General features: G+C 41.3%; 1 protein-coding gene across 1 annotated transcript; it reads left to right on the forward strand.

Moving 5' to 3' along the window:
- The first annotated feature begins 7,952 nt into the window (after positions 1-7,952).
- On the forward strand, positions 7,953-10,972 carry neurod4 (neuronal differentiation 4). Its single transcript, XM_057829545.1, has 2 exons — positions 7,953-8,088; positions 8,704-10,972. Exon 2 carries the CDS (start codon positions 8,710-8,712, stop codon positions 9,775-9,777), a length of 1,068 nt encoding a protein of 355 aa, XP_057685528.1. The 5' UTR covers positions 7,953-8,088; positions 8,704-8,709; the 3' UTR covers positions 9,778-10,972.
- The last annotated feature ends 11,892 nt before the right edge of the window (positions 10,973-22,864 follow it).

Below are 22,864 nucleotides of genomic sequence, written 5' to 3' on the forward strand. Positions count from 1 at the left end.
TGTGTGTGCTCTACGACTGACTGGACCCGTTTAGGCTGTAGTCCGCCTTTCACCCAAAGTCAGCTAGGACTGGCTCCCGCACCCTGTGACCCTAACAAGGATAAGAGGAGCTGAAAATGGATGGATGGAACAGGCTGTCAAATCCGAGCCAAGTTATTAAGCCAACCTGTTAAAAGTGAATGATTATTCTGAGAAGTGTTGATTGAAAGTATTCATGAAAGAGGAAAAGTGTGACAATCAACCCTGCCCTACACGATATTGTCGCATCATACATTAATGAGGACATATAATTCATGCACAGAATACAAAATAAACTACATTAAAAACAATATTATAAAGTTGTCAGTTGTTAGTTGCATCAATAACCATGATCTAAATACGATTCTGTTTAATTTTTTTAGAGTACAATATATTTGCATGCAATCTATAAGAACAGTTGCAAAGTAACCATTCCACCACTAAAATGGCAAACAGAAAATGGTGTAATTGATTATTATAATTGCCAATAAAATGCATCAGGATATCAGCAAAGGTCTTTTCCTGTTAGACAAGGCTATGGCAAGACTATAATGAACCTCCTCTTTACTCATAATTATGCATTTTCCCTTGGCACCAAAATGCCACACGATGGCGCCAAAACAGTATTTCATACATAATTAGCGTTGGCTTGAACATGAGTACAAAAAGACAGAAAAAGCTTTTATTTATTTATTTATTTACATCTGCACTAATGTCTGTTCTTTTATTTAATTGGTCCAATTGAAAATGACAAGTTTAACAGAGCTTTCATTATTTTGTTTCCCTTTCTATGCTTGGCATGACAGAGTCAGCCTCAATCGACACTGATGGCATCATTCTTGGTGCCCTAGTTCTTATTTTAGCTTTTATATCACCACAGATCGTTGCTGCCATCACTATGCACCATGTTATACATTTATAATTATCCCCTTTTGTGGTTTCTATGTCATCTGACAACAAAATTCTGTTTAATCTGATACAATAGGCAGATGATTGAGGTCACTTACCTCCAAAGTAGCAGGGTCAAACGGTGAATCTGATATTCGTAGCATCTTAGGTTTCTGCTCCGGGGCTGCCTTTGGTGCTGCAGGCAGGCAAGGAAAAGGAGGACCAAGTCTGGGTTGGGCCTCAGGTGCGTTTGAGTTTTTGATGGAGTGTTCTCTTTTAGGAGCCATTCTCAACCTCCCCTGGACTGCCACAATTTAAGAAGTGGCTACTGATGAGAACCACTTACTAAGTGTGTCACTGCGATAAAGAAATGGGTTGAGGGAAAAAAAAAAACTTAGATGATGATACATATGATGCTGAGGGACTGCAGGGGTGAATACGTGGAACATGTGAAAAAGAGAGAGAGCGCTTCAGGAAGTGGAGGAAGAGTTTAGATGAAGGGTTTAGAACAGAGGAGTCAAACGAATGGTCCGTGGACTGGTTCCGGCCCCCCATGGGGTCTAATCTGGCTGGCAGAGTTGAACTGTCTTACAGGCACATTTTAATTCATTCTTATAGTACATACAGCATCACATTGCTTTATTTTGTCACAAGTGCCATAAAACCAGACATGTTTGGACTTTGGTGAGCGAGTGCAATACTTTGCTGTCTTTTGTGGCTGCAGTCTGTTACAAACCCCCGCCAGTTGTTGTCTGCGATGTTTCTCTGTGCGGAAATGTCTGCATGGATGAAAAAATTTCAGTGAGTACGCTGTGCGGAAAGTTCAGCTCTTGTGGAAATCTCATGGTGAGACACGGTGGATGTGCGGAACAATACTGAAACCGCGGACAAGTCAAAGATAAATGAGTGTGTTTTGCAGGTCAACGCTAGGATATATCACATCATAATATTGTTTGTAAGACAATTTCATGTGAAGTCACATGTTTAATGATTTTTTTCTGCAAAAGGGAATGTCGATCATTGATGGGAAAAATTAAGTGTTATTTATAACATACCAGGCAAAAAATATATTGGTTCGGCCCACTTGAGATCTAATTGCCCTGAATGGCCTGCGAACCAAAACGAGTTTGACACCACTGGTTTACAATAAGGAGAAGGTTTACAATTAGAAGCTTAGCTATGTGAGTATTGTATTTATTTATTTATTTTAAATATCTCTAGTATATATTAATCTAAAAAAAAAATCCTACCCTATTCTACCCTTGCTCCTAATGTTTGTACTGTATACTTTGTACATTATCGTTATTGAGCGAAAAACTTTGTAGCTACATGTTTCACCACAAGAGGTCACTATTATCTTGCATGAAGTATCTCATCGCATCACATCCATTCATCTGCCCATCCACCTATCTACTGTATCTAATTAATGCAAGTGTCACTTGGGGGCACAATCCATCGCACACTCAACGGGCCCTGAAATGACCTTATTTATGTGTGCTGAACCCTAAACAAAAGGCGACATCAGAGTCAAGCTGCGAGACTAACGGCACTTGTTTGTCAAGTCTCAATCACAGATCTGATATAAAAAAGTTTCAAACAGCAAAAGTAACAAACACGGAATAAAATTGCAAAAAGCAAACCCTATGTCTCCCCTCAACTTCAGCGAATGTTATGAAACACTACATACTTGTTTGTTGGGATGTACGCCTGCGGACATATGGGTTTTGAGACTTTTCAACATTTAATCGAATGAGAAAGTCTCAAAACTTGACCAAGGGTCTAGATTAGCTTGGTATTGTATTGATGCCTATTCATTGGCCATCTGATTGTGACGGGTCTGCCGAGCAGACAGCATCAGTGTCAAACACTTTAAGAAGATTAACAGAGCACCCTTATATTTTTCCCTCTATCATCTCCAACAATAATCCAACACAACATCAATAATGCTATAGAGTACGCCCGCTTTCAAATAGATTGCTACTGTTTTAATTAACAAAATGACTTTTAATCCGGTTGTCATTTTCGAAGCATACTTGGTCATATTCTTTTGCAATTATGTATCAGTTTATTTGGAATGGTAACATACAAATTCCTTTTTATTCATTCTTTGTTGAGTGTGAAAGGGAAATTAAATTACTGTAACTTGAAGGAAATGTTTCAACAGATCCTCTGAGATATTCCCACTGGCTAATGAAATTATGGCAGCTCTTCCCCCTAATGCCATTCAAAGCCCCTCTTACCAATGCTCACCCCCCTTGCCTGAGCAAATCTCCAAACCACCTGATTTATTTTTAATGATATTACACCCCTCAGTTGGCTGTGTCATGGTAATAATCAGGGCTGCTCCAGCTGCCTCTAGATCACATTAGCCGGGCTTAATATTGGCAGAGCGAGGCCGCTAAACAATGAAGCAATGGGATCGGGAGCTTAGCGGCAGCCTAGCCAATGGGCATACGCAGGAGGTATAGTATAGTTGCAGGCCAGGGTGCTCCAGTTCCCTGTGCCCCGGAGGACTGGCATCATTATTAAGCAGCCTCTTGGATAGGCCGGTGGAGCATTAAAGCCACCTCAAACAATCTCTAGGACCCTGTCCATGATCCCCAGACATCAAAACTGTGTTGCTAAGAGAGCGTGAAACAAGTTGCAAAATGATATCCTGCTTTGTGCCAGGACAAAAGCCAAGCATATGCACCTTAGTACCCTCCTGCTTTGAAAAAAAGTCAGCGACAAAGAGTTTTGCCAGTTGTGCGAAATCAAATCGAGGACTATTTTCACTGTGTCAGAAGGTAATGGTGTAAAAATATTAAGAGAAACTACAAGAGAATGTGAATGTATTAGTAAAGTGCGTTTAACGGTTAGTCTAATTTATGTCATGGGCTTGCCGCGTTGGTGTATTTGCATAATGGTCACACTGGGAATCAAACAAGGCCACTTGTGGGATATTCGCACCTGATCACAGATACACTATGGCTCTTTGCCAATCACACCTCCATAGTGGAGTGAGTGTCCCATTAAAAATCACCTGTATATACAGAATCTATACCTTACATTTGTATGATTAAACAACACAAATGCAGGCAGCTATTATGTTTTGTCCCAAATTGTTGTTTGGATGGGATTTTGTATGGGGGCCCGCAGATTACCGCCGTTGATTAGTGGTTGGGTGTAATCCTTTCAGCCCCTCTCTCCAAAACACCCCTGGGATATGCCCGTCTCCCCCAGGACCGGTAGCGTGGCAGATGGATCCTCCTCCCCCTCTTCTGCCCCCTCCCACAGCACACCCAAAAACACTGTTGATGTCCTGGGACGAAGGTTGTAAAGTATCCTGAATATGAAACCACAGGCACCTTTGTTTAATGGCTCTCTCCCCACTTAGTGAGAATTGCCCTCAAGCCAGATTCCCATTCTGTTGCTATCTGTGCGACCGGAATGTTCTCCAAATCCATTAGCCCAAAGGAAGGCGGAATTAGCTTGCAAACAATCTGCTTATATTGCCGTGAATTGTGCAGAATCTTACCAAAACACACTTTGAAGAATCTTAGTCAAGCGCTAGAGTTGCAAACGATATGTTTTATATACAAGTGACATCTTCTTATGCCGTACTGGCCTACTTGCAATTTAATAAAACAGCTACATATTTGGTTCTACCTTATTTGGTGTAATGTTTCGGCCTGAGCTAAAATCAAAACCAGAAAACAGCTTAGGAAATTATTAACACACACACGCAAATTTACTGTATGCACACAAACTAAAGTCAATATATGCAATTTTATTCAACATATTCTACAAATTTAGTGCAAAAATGTTTTTTCTCATTGCATAATAATGCATTTGCATTGCTCTGTGCCATGCAGCCCACCCTTTAGTAAGACCCACCCTGCTCCCTCCATCTTTTATGATGTCTACAAGGGGTTCAGCTTTCAGCAGCGGTGCAAGGGTGAATGTGTGTGGAGAGCTTTAATTCCCATTGTATTCGTGCAGTCTTGGTGTGTGTGAGTGTGACTGTGTTTTCGCAAAAGAAGGAGATGAAGAAAAAGACAGGAACAAGGACCCATCTGTCAGCACAGAGCAAGGATCCCTCCCATTTCACTCTGAGCCCCTGGGGACAGGAGTGAGAGACAACTCACTTGTGGCAGTGATTTTTTTTTTTTTTTGTCAGGAAGGGGGTTCTCCTCATTAATAGCAACAACAGAACTTAAAGAGCCAGGACAAGACTCCCCCTGTTATGAACATCTTTAAAAAACAACAAAAAGGCAATAGTTAAAAGGTTACTCTTTGTGATTTGTATTGAACTTAAAAACCTGCCTTAAGATTTGAGTGTCCTGACTTTTTTTAAGATACGAGCTGTGATTCAGATGATTTTTTCCCCCTGACTTCCGAGCACAAATTTGAGATACAAGCGCCATGTAGTAGCAGTAACTCATGATTAAATAATCATTTTAAAAAATCAGATGAGATGTATGCACCCAATATGACCTCTTCCAGAAGGTTGGCTTTCTGTGTTACTGCAAATGGGAGCAGGATGCAATTCCCTTTCCATTCGACTGCCATTCATTTGAGTGAGCAGTGGGGATTGTGGGAGAAGACGAGGATCCAATTCCCAGTGTAGGCTGCAGGTGTGATGGAGGCCACGCTCACTCATGGGACATATGGGAGGGTACTGTATGTAAGGGGAAAGGGGTGCATGTACAGTACCTGGGGAGTGCCTGGACACATTGCATTCAGTACACCTCGTCTGTACACATGCAATCGCTCTATATTTTGTTACTAAAGCCGCCATTTGTTTTTGTTCCTATAATTGCAGGAGAATGTATGTGGACCCTTTAGAGTTTAGAAGTTCTTCAATTTCTCTGCGAGTACATAAAATGTGGTCTTATCAAACAGTTTGTGAATGGTGCACTGAGGGAAATGTAGATGCACCTGGTTTTAAAAAATAAAGGTTCTTTCAGACAAATGAAGAAAACTATTTGATATGAATAAATAACACACTTTTTGCTCAGTCTCTCTGTGTTTAAGGTCACCTGATGATAGTACCGCAGTGGTACTGAACTTGATTATTTTACTTAAATTACTTTTAGAATACAGTAAATAGTTAATTAATCTGATTATAATTTTTCAGAATTAACCTTTAACTGGTCACTGATTCCTTTTTTTTCAATTTACTGCCCCAACACGACCATGCACACGCATACACCGACACGCGCACACACGCAAGCGTCCTCTTTGTCCGCATGCCTTAATGGCCTGCACGCTGGCCGAAGTGATTAGTGTCGTTACTGGATGTCCAAATGCTGTTTCAGCACGAGACATGATCCACGGACAAGCGAGTGACGCGTGAGCATCCAAGCAACAGATGCCCCCCTTCTCTCCCATACCCAGCCCCAGCCTCAGCCCCAGCTCAACAAACCCCCGACGCCTCTAAAAACGCAGCCATCTGTCAGGTCTGTTCAATAAATCGTTGGGCGAGCGCCGCTCCAGCACCAAGTTGCGGACGAGTCACGTGATCCTCTTTAAGTCGCCCCGCGCGCAACAAGAGGCTGCATGCAAACTTCTGGGTCTTGGCAAAGTTGGGAGCCCCATCACCTCCCCCTCGTCTGGTGCACAAAGGGATCAATGTGGGGGCACGTGCGTGGCGCGAGACCTCCGAGAGGACAATGTGAACCCCCACCGGGCCGTGCCTCGCCACGCACGGGGGCGCCAGGCCTTCATTATGGCCCTACAAACTGTGAAAACTCTTCAATATGGAGCGTGTAAAAACAACATGAGCTTTACTGTCATGTCATAGCCTTCCATCGGTGTTACTGGAAAAAAAAAAAAAAACCTCAGCGCAAATTTCAAGTATATTAAAATATTCAGGGGGAAAAATCCAATCTCCTCTCTCATTCACTTTTTTTCGGTTTAAACGGAATATAACGCGCACTCCAAACAATCAAACGACGGCGCACATTACGCACACACCTGCTCCCGGCGCACCAAGCTGTCACAAGCACTTAAATACGCGCGCATGGAGGAGCGTCTCCTCGCTTGGCCACAAGCAGACGTACACTGGCTGACTAATGAAGTGGAAAATTCCTAATCCAACCGACTAATGATGAGATAGACAATCGATTAAAATGGTTCACGCGAGTAACGATGCTTTAAAACGGTTTGTCTCAAATGCTACTGTACTGTATATCACATCTTGTTAGATTAACTCATGGCCAACATGTTTTATTTGATAATTCTTTTTAAACACGTTGTGAGCGAGCACGCGTTGAATGGATATTAGAATATATGTTTTCGTGAAAACAACTTGCTGATGCATTTGTTACGTTTTCTAATTATTCGTTACATATGCATCGCAATTGCCCCCCCCCCCCCCCCCCAAGATTGTACCTACACCAAACACTACCTAGATACTACATAGCTCCATTATGTACAATATTGGCGTAGTTACCTATAGGTTTTATTAGTTCGAACGCTATCACCGCAGCTCAGAAGAAAAGTTAAATAATAACAATGTATTGCACATGACTAAAATAAATGCTGCAAAAAAATTGTTTTGAAAAGAGTTTTATTTAAAGATTGAAAAAGTAATCTGTGCAGTATTTGAAATGTATTGCCAAAAACAGATGAAAGGGGAAATTTCGATATTACACAAATGGTTTCATGCTCCCTTAACGTAACAATTATAACTGTTTTAATATGTACTTTGAAAAAAAAAAACAACAACAAAAAACAAAAAAAACAACAAAAAAACCCGACCCTCCTAAATTACCTGATGACCACAACACAAGTTCTATTTTTCTAATGCTCAAATTCGATTTTTCTAATGGGAGGCTTCCGTGCGTAATTCTCTCTCCCAAAGCACCATTCTCTCTTTGTGAAGCCCCCAAATAAAACTGTGATTACGCATGCACCGGGGCGTGCTCTCTCTCTTCCTCTGACAAATGTTGTAAAACTTCTGGCCACGAGACTGCCACGCGTGTTTCAATGGGTTGAGGGTGTGGCGTGGGAGGGAGGGGCTTACGGGGCTTAAGGCAAAAAATCTCAGCCCGCTTTAGTCACTTTGGGATGAAGTATCCACGCGCCTCCATGACGGCCATCTGAGTTTGGGACTTGTGGACGGACGAGATAAACGCACAGACTTTGGACTTCGTTTTTCAACATTTTCCCCCCAATTTTCTGAACAATCCAAAAAAGGTAAGCTCCATTTTACGTCCAAATTAGATACAGTTGATATCAACCACACCAAGGCTAAACAGAAAATAGAAAAAAGTGCATTATTGAAGTGTTTAGTGACCTTTTATAGACTATGGTTTGTATTCAATTCATGCAGTACTGTAATTCATTCCACATTTTAACATTGGTGCACTATTATTATTGGGAACATTTTGCCCCTATACCATAGAATTTATTTTTCTTCAAGATTTGATTATGATTACAAAAACTATATAGCTCGAATACACACATTCCTTTAAAAAAAAAAAAAAAATCAGTTTCATGCGACTTATATGCAGAGCATGAGTTGCCTACATGTTTGTTGCTCTACATCTTGCCGGTTTAATCTTTGGATTTTATTTGCCGGCTAAATCCTGTCATGTCCCAGATTGACAGCGTCCCGGCGCTGACTACAGCGCAACAAAAAGGGGGGCAATCATGCACTCATTATTTTACAGCGTATTATGTTCATCTCAGTTCTGAAGAATCCGCTGTTTAATGCTGAAATGGGACATAAAATGCTTATTCAAAATGTGATTTGAAGTCGCAAAGGATTCTTTAATTGACTCTGCGCATTGTCCTTTTTTTTTTTGCCAGATCAAAATGATGACCAAGCCATTTGGAAAGAGTGGCGACATGAATGAGCTGGTAGGCTCCCTCGCCTGGCTGGACGAAGATGGCAGCTCTCAGGATGGGGAGGAAAGCCCCGACATGAGGGGGCATCGAGTCCTGATTGAAGGAAGCAGACACTCATGTTCCGAGATGGGTAGTGAGGACATGGAAGAGGAGGAGGAAGAGGATGAAGAGATGACTGGACCAAATGGAGAAATTGTTCCGAAAAGAAGGGGTCCAAAGAAGAAGAAGATGACCAAAGCCCGTCAGGAGCGCTTCCGTGCTCGCCGAATGAAGGCCAACGCCAGAGAACGCTCACGCATGCATGGCTTGAACGACGCGTTGGACAATTTGCGCAGAGTGATGCCCTGCTACTCCAAAACACAGAAGCTGTCAAAGATAGAAACGTTACGGCTGGCCCGCAACTACATCTGGGCGCTGTCGGAGGTCTTAGAGAACGGTCAGTCGCCGGAGAGCCACGGCTTCATGGAAATGTTGTGCAAAGGTCTCTCCCAGCCCACCAGCAACCTTGTTGCCGGCTGCCTGCAACTTGGTCCCACGCCGTTGCACATCAACAAGCTCGAGGACAAGTGCGGACCCCCGGGGTTGAGCGGGGTGGGCGGTCAGGCTAGTCATGCCCTCAGCTACCCATCCCCAGGGCTCCCTAGCCCGCCTTACGGCTCCCTGGAGGCATCCCATCTCCTCCACATGAAGGGATTCAAGGGGCAGGGGTTCGACAACCCCTCCCCTAACGAGTGCAGCGGTGGCACCCCGCCGTACGACGGAGCCCTCACGCCCCCCCTCAGCATCAGTGGAAACTTTGCGCTAAAGCAGGAGCCTTCGTCACAAGAATCCGAGAGGAACTACACCAGCCACGCCACCCACCACGCCCACTACCTCTCGTCCCACCATTACACTGCTTCGGCAACTGCCGGCCTACCTGGGGGGCACCAGGGCCACCCGCTTTTTCAGGGATCCCGCTATGAGCTTCCCCTGGATGTGGCCTTTGACTCCTTCACGTCATCTCATCTGCTGGCCTCTCAGATGGGCTCCATGTGAAAACGACACATTCACTGACTGTATAGAGACTGCACTGGTTTGCATTTTGGGATATTGCTTATCTGAGAGAGCAGTGACCCCTCAAATAGAGAAAGAAAGACTCGTTACGTTACATTCCTCTGCCTGATACCTGTCATGTTTGATGTTTTATTTATTTAGTTTTGTCATGCTTTGCTGTTGATTTATGGAGACAACAGTCAAGAGTCTCACAAGTGCGATTTGTAACAAAATTAAATCTTTCCATCCATCCTGAATTGTATTTGTAGCCTGCACTGATCTTCTCAGCATAGGAAAAGCAAAACATTTTATTTATAAGCGTATTTAATATTTATTTGGATCCTGTCTCGTTTAGAAAATACTGTATTCTCTCAGCACTGTTTTTTTCTTCTCTGTCTTCTTTGGTTTGTCATCAGTCAGTCACTGGCAGCTTATCTGTATTTAAGTTATTTATTTGACGTCTTTCAGGTAATTGTTCATTGGATGCCACTATTTTTTTGGTGTCATTGTAAATATGTTGCTGTTTCGCACTTAATTGAATAAATATTCTTATATTATATGCTATTTAGTTATTTTGTTTGGCATTCTGTAATTTTCCTTTATATAAATAAGTATATAAAAAGGATTTTAAAAAATGACAAATACTTCATTGATCCCAACATACAATATATTACATTGTTTATAAAAATCCTTATTTCTACAAGGCTTATTTGGCACAATATAATTTAACGTAGTGTTCTATCATTTTGCTATAAAATAAATATCTACAGTACGACATTAATTTCAATATCTACAGTATGTACTAATAATGTGTGTATGCACAAATGGTCAGATTTGAATTAATATAAATCACCTGGATTTGCATATTATTCATGAAAATCACAATACAAATCAATTGATTGATCACTTTAAAATTGTAGTTACAAAAATAAAGGGTTTTTAGTTTTTAACAAAAAAAAAAAAAAAACACTTGCCTTACACGTATCACAGAAAGTTGGTTCTCATCCCACGTTTATATATTGTATATTTTTTAGCAAGTTGAATCCCCAACGGGAAATCTGTTGCAGGATGTGCGAGTGCATGATGTGTTACATTCTTTTTGGGTCTATAGTAGGTCATGTGGGACCCTGTTGTGGCCATGGGAAACAGCACTGGGTGAACAGGTGAACGTGTCACTGGCTTTTCTCTGTTTCTCCCACATGTCCCACTTTCTCATCCAACCCATGCCAAAACACTGTTGGGCAAAAAGTCATTTGTCATTCACTGTCCAAAAAAAAAAAAAAAAAAGGGGGGGGGGGGATTATGCTAAAATAATTGAAAACATTTTCAAATGCGACCCGAACAGACCAAATAGGGAGCTTTAAAATGCATCCCCGATCCGTTTTATCAGATTGGGCGGATGTAATCTGGCTAGGTTCCTAGCACATTTGTATCACTCCTCTAGTGTCAAAAGATTGAGTTTTGACTTTAATGAGCACGTTGAGGGACTTGATGGCCCTTGAGATGAACAAAGCACAGGGTGGCGGAGTGCAACCACGCAGCTCGGTGTGTACGACAGTGTTTATCATCGTGGTCCTTCAGGCAATTGTTGAAGAGGAAGGTGCCTTGGTGGCTGTTGTCCAAAAGAATGTTCCCCCTCTTCAGATACCTCTCTAAAGGTTTGTCTTTTCCAGTTCAGGCAACAGTGGTGAAAGGCTGGAGGAGAAAAAGGGAATGATTGTTTTACAGGGCGCCACTAGTCTATTGTGAGCGCAGCCTGTTCTTTCTCTTGACCTGTGACCCGTATTGTTGTGGGGTTCTCCCGTTTGGGGAGGGCAGACAGCTGGGGGAACTGCGGGGGGGCTGATGGACAGCTGGGCCAATTTGGGAAGGGAAAAAGAGGAGAGTGAGAGCATGCGGGTTGGGAGAGAGAAAAGGGGATCAGTGTGCTGAAGGAAAAAAGTAGAAGTGCAAAGGGTGGCTGAGGGCAGAAAAGGTGACTGGGGTCCTTGCTATTCATTCACAAGTTCATCCTCTCTGCTCCTGTGTGTCAGCAGTGGCATATACGAATGACACATAGCTTTGCATACAGGCAGACATTTGGCCTGTGAGAAAGTACTGGCAGAGTTAGCCTGCGCACACCCTCTTTGTGCCGTTTTGACTGTGGTGGGGGCAGGGAGCATGTATTATTCCCCTAAATTTTAACATACAGGACACGCAGGTCGCTGGGAATAATCCACGTCAATGAACTTTGCAGTGAGATCACAAGACGGATGCGAACGCTTTCATCTACCGGGATGTGAATACTTTGTCCTTAAGAAATAGGATTTTCATCATCACCCTTTCCTCGTTATTATGGGCGATTAATGAATGCAAAAGAAAAAAAAAAAGAATAGCAGTAAGTGACATCAATGTATACATGTAACGCTGTAAATTGTATTAAAAAAAAACAAAACAAAAAATAATTGGATCTAATGTTTTGTCTGATTCTCATTGTTGAAACATATTATATTGAACACCTTTTTCAATGAAGTTTTAAGCAGTGATCGATAACTGCCAATCCTCCCCAGTCAGAATTGATTGGACGTCTAGTTCCATCAATGGGAGACAATAAGTTAATAAAAGGTTGCTGACCATCTATGGTCAAAATACATAACATTCCAACACATTTGAAATTACTTGCTTTTGAGGAGCTGGTTCTATTTCATGCAAATGTGACAATGCTCACACTGCCCGCTGAACTCCAAAGCCGCTGCAGTAGCGTTTTGTCACCATGGCAACCGAGTTGAAGCTAGGTAAGCAGCTTTTTGTTTTCAAGAAGCTCTGAAGAGTCTGAGGAGAAAAGCAAACCCTTTATAAAGACAAGTTTGTATTTTCACTTATGGAATCAGCAGCCTATCAGAGTGGCAATTTACTTTTGGCAAATTTGTAGCAGATTTGTGAGCCAACCAATGACTTTCAATTCTTGGTTGGCATTACAGGTCTGCTTAGAAGCATCAATTTTTTTGCAATACATATGATTAAACCCAAAGTTCAGTGACAATAAACATTAGACAATTGTGAAAAGGTTTCATATTGGAAACTCGTGTCACACCCTAATCAGTTAAAAAAAAAAAAAAAAAACAACTACAAAAGGTTTCCAGAGACTTTAGAGCAGGGGTGTTAAAGTCATTTTGGTTTAGGGGCCACATTCATGGCAGTTAGATCTCAAGAGGGCTGAGCCAGTATATGTTTGGCCTAATAAGTTATACATAATAATTCCTTTTTTCCAAACAAATTTTTCCGAATAAATACAATATTCACAAATATATTCACATTTATGTATGTTACCTTGTTGCAAATCGTTTTTTAAATTAACAAAGTCTTAATAAAAAATAAGAGCAATTTTAGCAATACCATGAGTCAGTGTTTTCCTATGTGCAAATCTCAAAAACATTTTGCTCTATTTACTATACATTATCAGTTCATTGGCTCATCACAAAACAAACTATGACGTAGATATAAATTGAAACAAGTACATTTCCATGTCCATCTTGAGATAACTTCCACAGGACATCATCACACCCTGCAAACTAAATTGAGAACATTTCCAAATGAAAGTGCACTTGTCCCCCTGCCTTGTAAATGTTTGCATCAAAATACGTTAGTAGACAGTGGATTGCAGTGACTATCAATAATACTGAAATTGCCTAACAAATAAAATACAAATAAAAATTATGTAATCACAGGCGTGGCTTCTGCAGGAGCGCACACTAACCTAGGCTATACTCAACACATTAGCAAGTTCAGCACTGTTCCATGTGTTCATCACGCCTCTCCACACGATGTCTGCATGGGCTGAAATTCGCATGGCGCAGCGACTGACATTTTGATATCACGCAGACGCTTCTGCATAGAGAAACATGATGGACGCACTATGACTATCAGGTTCGTAGCCAACTGCAGACATAAAAGAGTTTCTAGTTTTATGGCGCTCGTGTCAAAAAAAAAAAAAAAAAAGAAAAAAAGAGAGCATTCAATTCTGCACGTTATTTACGAATGAACTAAAACGTGTCTGTCAAAAAAAAAAAAAAAACTACCCTGCATGCCAGATTGAAAGCCCTGGCAGGTCGCTTTTGGCCCTTGGGCCACATGTTTGACACCCGTGCTTAGACTGACTGGATGAGCAGATTACACAATCATGGAGATGCCAATTTAACAGATGTCAAAAGAGTAATTAACACGCTTTACAAGAAGGGTAAGAGATTATTGTTCAAAGAGTGATGAATTCACAGAATGTGTGGAAGGAAAAGGTGTACCAGCAACAAGAATAGCCACATCCTTGAGAGGATTGTCATGTGAAACCTGTTCAAGAACTTGGGTGAGCTTCTCATGGAGTGCATCGAGAGCCACCGCACACAGATAGATTCTCGACATTGGCTACAAAGCTCGCATTGCTTGTGAAAAGCAAATCCTGAATAAGAGCTTGAGTCCAAGGTGTCTTTCCTTGGCAAAGGAGTAAAGAACTGTTGCTTAATGTCTTATTTTCTAATGGAAGTACAATTTGCATTTCATTCAGAAATCAAAGAGGAAAAGAAAAAGTGTTTTCCATAATATTGAACCTTTAAATACTAATTATACTTAAGGAAAACTTCCATGTGTAATGACTGTAATTAAAGCTTTCTGAAACTGACAAATATGACTTTCTTCAAAGATTGCAATTTTCAATAACATTCAGCAAAAAGTAGGGTATTTTGTTTTCACACTTTAGACCAGGGGTCCCCAAACTACGGCCCGCCTCCACATTTGGTCCGGCCCCCTGAACATTTTTTTTTTTCTACTTGTGTTATTTATTTCCTGGCTTTTTCTGTGAAGAACCCAGACAGGGTTATTTGGTTATTATCTATTTAATTAATAGTGTTATTATTATAATACATTACATTATATTATATCATAATTATTTTTATTTTATCTACTTTTGTTCCGTGAAGAATCCAGAAAGGGTTATTTGATTGTGGCTTTCTGAAAAACAATACAATTTTACGTTTAGGCACTCCTGCAATCGTCACACTTTTTCTGTTACAAACTGACCCCGGCCCCTCATCAGAGAAGGAAAAAGTTATGTGGCCCTCACAGGAAAAAGTTTGGGGACTCCCTTCTTTAGACAAATGCAGTATTTGACAGTAGAATAACACAAAATATAAATAGAATACTAAAAAAAATAAAAGCATATGTGAAACCCCGAGTACTTTTAATACTTTGCGACTGTATGAAATAATTTATGAGATTACAATATTCACATTTGTGCATTTTTGTTTTTTACCCAACTACAGTACATGTGAACAAGCAGTTCTAAAGTCCATTTTCCTTGATATGTCCATTTCAAATATGGCTTGAATAGAAATAGTCCAGACTTAATAAGACTTCATACAGAGCACGAAAGACCATTGACACAATGTATTTTCACTTTACTGTACAGCAGGGGGCTGAGTGGTTAGCACGTCGGGCTCACAGTTCTGAGATCAAGGGTTCAATCCTGGGCTTCGGCCTTCCTGTGTGGAGTTTGCATGTTTTCCCCGTGCCTGCGTGGGTTTCCTCCGGGAACTCCGGTTTCCGCCCACATCCCAAAAACATGCATGGTAGGCTGATTGAACACTCTAAATTGCCCGTAGGAATGAGTGTGTGCGTGGTTGTATGTCTCCATGTGCCCTGCGATTGGGTGGCAACCAGTTCAGGGTGTCCCCTGCCTACTGCCCGTAGTTAGCTGGGATAGGCTCCAGCAACTCCACGACCCTCGTGAGGAAAAGCGGCATGGAAAATGAATGAATGAATGAATGAATGTACAGCAGGGGTCCCCAAACTTTTTCCTGTGGGGGCCACATAACTTTTCCCTTCTCTGATGAGGGGCCGGGGTCAGTTTGGAACAGAAAAAGTGTGACGATTGCAGGAGTGCCTAAACGTAAAATTGTATTGTTTTTCAGAAAGCCACAATCAAATAACCCTGTTTGGATTCTTCACGGAACAAAAAGTGAATAAAATAATAAATACATTATATAATAATAATACATAATAATAACTGAAAAAGAGGGTTAATTTGACTGGGGATCCCTCAGTGGGTGTGTGGTATAAAGCTGGCGACGCTATGGAGTTGTGACTGACTCCGATCAGAGAATCAACAGGGGACGTTCAGGATTTATTTGTTTCCTTTAATCATGATGAAAGGAGTATGAGATTTATTTTGTTGTATTGTGGTTTCTGTGAATACAAGATAACCATATAACATGTCAGTAATATATATAGACCCTACTCACGTGACGTCACAGCCACGCCCCCGCGCCATGTTGTCCGTATACTCGTCATATTAATGCATTAGCGCTTCGTAAATTCTTCCTATTATGGCGTGTTTTTCTGCTCGTTAACATTAATAATCAAAATGGTGCAGTCGTGTGTGGCGGTCGGTTGCAAAAACAGAGAAGATAGACGGAGAGACTTGAAGTTTTACCGTTTTCCGAGAGACCCGAAGAGGAGGCCGAGATTGACTGCTGCAATTCGACGAGAAAACTGGGCTCCAAACGACTACCACAGATGATGTAGTAGTCATTTTATATCTGGTAAGATGCATTTAATATATATTTAGAGGGTTTTGGGCTGACAACCTCAATTAAGATCATTGCTAGACTAATCGCCGACAACATACACTCAGACGTTGTGAATGAACTACCTGAAAATATATAATTATAAGGGGATAATCAGACAGTTGTCATACAATTAATTTACAATTTCACTATTGAGGTCAAAAGCCAAAAAATAAATTCAACTAGGGACAATCTGGAGTAGTGCTATCGCACTTCATATTTATTACATATTATATATGTATGTAGTGAGAGTGCTATCGCTAAACCATATAAACATTAAAAGTCCTAGCTCCATTGACAAATGACATGAAATACATTAGACTTGACAGTGGATGTTAGCAAGAACAAAAGATTTTGAATTGAAAATTTCGTAACTCACCTTCCGAGCACAAGATTCCTGCCGAATTTTCGTGTACGAGGACCTGTTTGACCCAACCTGCAACGTAGCATTTATAAGCCTCCAAGCTCTTAAAGTTTTTCGAACTTTCGTGAGAATAGGCTGATTTTGTGTGGACAAGATAGTTGTAAATGTCAGGAGCGGGTCAAAAAACATCGATTTAGGCATCAAATACGGATCTGGCGAATGGATAAACTGAAGCTTTTCCACGTAACGCCTTTTATGCAACGCATCCAATGAGTTTACAGCGTCAGATAACACCGGGGCTTCCATGAATTGCTCTATAACTTGCTCGATTAATTGAAAACAATGAGAATAGGTCTAAAAAATAGGTACAATATGGCGGCCGGAAACAGCGACACGCCCATTTTGTGACGTAGGTGAGTAGGGTCTATAACCTATAAACATATACTGTATTATAAACATATCTAAATTAACGGGAACAACATTAAATATAAATGAAATACACTGCTTACATAATGCATACAATGCTAATCATTCACAATAATGAGCATACACATTAAGCAGGAAAATAACAATTTAGATGAGTGAACAACAAACAAAATTCAGCCTCCACCATGTAGCCAAAGGGGCCAACGATTAGCATTAGCGATTAGCGCTAGCGGATAACGGTTAGCACACGACGGCTAGCGGTTAGCTCGTGGGGCTAACGAATACAAGGGACCCTAAGCAGGTAACTCATCTGCCAAACGTGTTTATGCACTGCCAAGGCATACCTCTGCAATATACCCACCTCTCTCATTCACACACAACACTTGGATTGCCACTAAACAGGACGGCAGCTTGAGGAACGAACCGCAGGCAGTGAAAGGAGGAAAAAGTGACTCCTGTACACCGGCAGTGAAGGTAGGAGAGACAGAGGCGTTGCGTCCCATTAGGCAAACCAGGCAATTGCATAGGGCCCCCAGCAAGCAGGGGCCCCAGAGGGTCAACAGATTTAGCACACGCAGCTTTACTGCACTGTCCCAGCGACAAGTTCGACAGTGCCAGTGAAAGCCTTGTCTAACTTGTCTAAGGGGCCCTTCACTCGCTCTACACCCCCCCCCCATGTGATTCAGAGCGAGCGACGATTTGATTTTTTTTAATTGGCGTATATCCAAAATGAAGTTGTCCTTCTGGAAGCGACAAAAGAAAGAAAAAAAAAGCAGAAGAGGAGAAAAGTAAGACAGCGGTGAGTGTTCTATGTTACTGTAGTTTTATGTCCTAATGTAGTAGAAGCCGGCCACTTTGAGTGTCCTAAAAAGCGCCCTATGAGACCGAGGTGTTATTATACTTTTATTAAATATGCTATTGCTCCAAGTCCAACAGTCCCCCTTACTGGCACACGCTCGAAGGGCCCCATGTTGCTTGATGCTTGGGGCCCCCGGGGACCCTTGCTACGCCTCGGAGGAGAGACTAACTCGTGCGCGCCAATGATGGGAGCGCGTCGCTTTTCTTGAAGGGCCAGCGTAGTAACAATTAAACTAAAGCACAAACATGCAATGGGGCTTTCCAATAATAACACTATTAATTAAATAGATAATAACCAAATAACCCTCTCTGGGTTTTTCACAGATCAAAATGCTCTCTGGTATTGTTCAGGGGGCCGGACCAAATGTGGAGGCGGGCCGCATAGTTTGGGGACCCCAGCTGTACAGGTAGCACTCCAGGTCCTATTCATCAGGCAAATCTAAATCTAAACAGAGTTCTAATGAGAAGGGGAAAACAAGATTTCCATGAAGGGAGGGTCATGCCATGTGCTCACAGAACACAGTCACATTAGTACTTCGTTGAGATTCATAATTGTATACTATTCCTGAATTCTGATGTCCATCTTCTTATTTTATATTAGAGTTTGTGAGTGGCGCGCATGCTTAATCCACAAGCCAAACAACAGTGGCCCGTCACTAAAATGAAAAGGCCTTGATCCATAGGAGCTAGATTGAGGGATAAAGCATTGTGATTAAGATTGTATTAATGGGGCCATAGGAGGTTGGAAGGCTTTAATCAGTGTCTGTGTGCCAGTAATCCCTCAGCCTTTAAGCTGGGCCCAACACAGTGATCCCCTCCCTCCTCTTGGGGCGCATGCACGCACGCACTCACAGGTTTAGAGGTGAACCCTGAAATGGAGAAGCCTTAGGAACAGCTGGTGAAGGATGGACAGCAGATATGATGATGTGCGAATTATGAACAGAAACATATTGCATACTTTTACAGCCGCTTCCATGACAATTCATCGTACATATTAAATATTCACTAGAAAAACATTGACCAACATTGACTCATTACCTACGTATGGCTGGATGCAAGAGGTGACATTGTGTGCAAGAGGAGACGGGGTGGGCCTTCTCCACCCAGGGTTCTCTCACAGTATTAGCGTGTGGAAGTTAAAGAGCTTCTAATGGGATCTGGATGCTGTCGTGTTTACCCTGGCCCCCCTTTGCCCGCCCACTGCATTGTGGAAGTTGCCGGGCTTTGGCACTCCACAATAGGCCGAGTGTGGGGACAGATGGAGGTCCCTTTTGGAAGAGGGCACAAAAACAGCCAAGGTAGGAGGGCCAGTGTGTCTGAGGCTGAGCAACTGCAGGGGATGTGGGATAAGTTTAAAAAGAAGGGGGGAGGAGAACCCAAAAGGAAGGCAATCGTAGAGTCTCTGTATAATCTGATGAATGCTATGGTGGAAGTAGGAAAGGTAACAATAAATTGCCTTCTCACAAAGCAGAACTTCAAAATGTAGTAAGTGTTTCACTGTTAAAACAGTAAGGGACTGTGCTTTACTTGTTGCCACTGAATGATAAACACATTAATTTCTCTATACTTAAATTCACAGATATTTAATTAAAAGCAGATGGTTATAGCAGGATCAGAAGTACAAAAATGTACAGAAGCAAATTGTTAAATTAGGGTCAAGACTTTACTACTCATAGTATAGGATAGTGGTTTTTTAAAACTTTTTACACTGCTTCAGATAAGGCTTACTCTCCAAGTACCACATAAAAAAAACTGTACTCAAATGATTCCATTAAAACATTGTACAAAAAGTTAAATCTGTACTTTTTTTTTTTTACAAACATAAAAACAATTCAATTCTGAAATCAACAAGTGTTATCAATACATACCATTATCCAAAAGTAAAATGTACCAGCTGAATGCATAGCTACAAACTGCATCTGATTGAGTGCAAGGCACAAATTTGTAATCGTTATTATCAGTTATACATGTGTCTACTATAGAGACAGTATGCACACCACTAGATGTACTCATTTCACAATTTAACATTCACTGGTTTTGATTACTTAACCTCTTTGAAAACGCCCCCCAAAAAACAAACAAAAAAAAATTACGCCTAAATATCAGGACATAATACATAGGAAAAAAAAGTCAAAATAGAGAGTGCAGGGAATGCCTAAATTGTAAGGTAAAATAAGCTTGTGCTTACATGTGATAATAAGCGGCTAATTGTCTGCCAAAGGTTAGAGCAGGTCAGGCAGGAGGTTAAATGGGGCCGCTTAACAGAAGAAGAGTGCAGTGATGGATGCTGATGAGAGAAGCAGAGAGAATAGGAAGACCCAGGCCGGTGGAGGAGGGAAGAGGGCGGTACCAGGTTCAGCAGCAACAGATGGGCCTAATGGAAGGCTCAGGTTGTAAACTTTCGGCTTGCAACATCTGTCCGTTTGTCCATCTGCCACACTTATTACCGTTTACAGTTTGTTTAGCAAACGCTGATTAATTTGAAAAACTGCATTGAAAGCCATTTATATGGTCCCCTTTGTCTCCGTGTACCAATTATAATAGGAAGAACTAAAAAGCTCTGCTTGCTCATTGTGGGCAGTGAGAATTATTAAATCACATTTATGGCTCGTAATGAATTGCGGAGGACACACAAAAAGTCAGTTCACTGTGGTGCAATGTGCTGTTGCATACAAAGACGGGGGAGAAATGGGTGGGGGGGGGGGCGTTTTGCTGAAAAGACTACAGAAAGTAAACTATTTGGCTGTCTGACAGGCGCCACGTATTTAAATTGCAGTGTTCGCTACAACATAACTCACTCAACTTGAGAGAGGGTTTGAATATCTGTGACTAATTGATGCTCCCTTAAAAGTGATTGTAATTTGCCTATGTTAACAGTTTATAGACCACAAACTGATTCCAAAACACTTTAAGAGCAATTTAACACTTCCTACGGCAGTTCGCTTTAAGGAAATGTCACTAATGCTTAGGAATGGGAATCGAGAACCGGTTCCTATAGAGAACCAGCTCCGTGTGTTTCATTTCCATGGAATCGTTTGACAGTTTATCTAAAGATTTTCTTATCGATTCCAAACAGAACAATTTATGTCACGTTATTTACGCATGTTACACTCATTCAATTCAACAAGAAACACTACATGTTACTCAAAGTGGGACAACCCACCAAGTATAATCTGAGCAGTCATCGCCGAGTGATCATGAACTTATTTTTCACAGGCCAAGTCATTATTCCTGAGACTACTTAAAGAAATTGTGATTTTTCCCCAAAAGTCTATTGATGGGTCTATCATATTTCTCGTCGAATACTCTATGAAAAAAATAAAATAACATATATGCATCTAAAATAATTCTGAACGATTTTACTAGCACTCTTAATACTCCAGTTAGAAAAGTTCCTTGGGTATGCATTCCTTCCCATAGCAACCAGTCAGTTACTTCCTGTTATTGTCCTACGTCACAAGCGCTGCGTATTCTGGGACCGAGAATAGGCGTAAGGTGCGCATTTCGAGCAAAGTGTGGCCACCCTTTTAATCTGCGTGCGTCCATGAACGAATGTAAGTATTTCCTCTTCATGTCATAAAGTTCTTATACATGATCTTTATTCCGGAGTCACACAGGGTGTCCATAGCACACAAACCAACAGAAAAATGACATAAGAAAACACAGGAAGAGAAACTACAAAAGAAAGAACATGAAAAAGGCACAAACTATCTGTGCACAACAAACAGGCTTTTTCGTCAATGGCGCTACATGCTTGACCTACATCTATAACTATTTTTAGGGTCCGCTATTTTCATTAAAATACTATTTTCAGACTCATTTAATCGACACATGAACTTATACATAAGATTTCTTAACGCTTTAAAAGGTGGGTAACCCAGAACTGACAAATAATTGGCTGGCGCTGTACCATCTAGGCAGTGGCGGACTTGGCAATTTTGGGGCCTAAGGCGGACATATCCAGGGGCCCTTTTCATGTGTCAGGGGTTAAAAAGGTGAGAAGGGTGTGGAAGAAATATGTTCTGGTACACTAGGGCTGTCCTAAACGACAAATTTTCTCCTTATTAGTCAGCTTACTAGTTTTACGATTAATCGACTAATCTAATAATTTTCTTTTTTTTTTTTTTTTTACTAATTTAGCAATGAAATTTTTGTTGACACTTATTAATTCATAAAACTATTTTGGAACACTTAAATTCTTTATAAAAGTACAAATAATCATGTAAATAACAATAATTAATCACAAATAAACAATGCTGATAGCATTTACTAGTGCAAAAGAATGGAAAGTAAACAGATTCAGAACACCGACTTTGCCTTTCTGCCCTTATTCAAAACAATTCTTAAAAAAAAAAAAAAAATGTAGCAATATTATTATAGTGTACTACTATATATAATAGAAAGGGTGTAACGGTACATGTATTCGTATTGAACCGTTTCGGTACTTGGTGGTCGGTTCGGAACGGAGGCGTACCGAACGAGATTCTGTAACCCTTACTTTTCGAGGCTGCGGGTCGATCGGGTTACAGTTTGTGCAGATTATATTTACTCAGTATTCTCTACTATAATGAGGACCAACACGGTAGGACAGTAAGAATCGTCAATGGCGCGACAATGTGGCCGCCGCGAGAATGCAGTGAAACGCGGGCATTAAAGTCAATCAGCCAATGCACACCAGTCGCAGTGCGGCCGCATGTTAGACGCGTCCCAGAAGCGGCTCAACACGACACATGAGAACGGCAGAGTTGATTATTTGACGCGAGACGCGGCCCTCCTGCGTCAATACTACTAGCTAGCAGACCGGAAGTCACTCGTGTATAAATACAGTGGATCCGGTCGATTTTCAAAC

This window comes from Corythoichthys intestinalis, chromosome 2, assembly GCF_030265065.1.
Source record: "Corythoichthys intestinalis isolate RoL2023-P3 chromosome 2, ASM3026506v1, whole genome shotgun sequence".
NCBI classification, from domain to species: Eukaryota; Metazoa; Chordata; class Actinopteri; order Syngnathiformes; family Syngnathidae; genus Corythoichthys; species Corythoichthys intestinalis.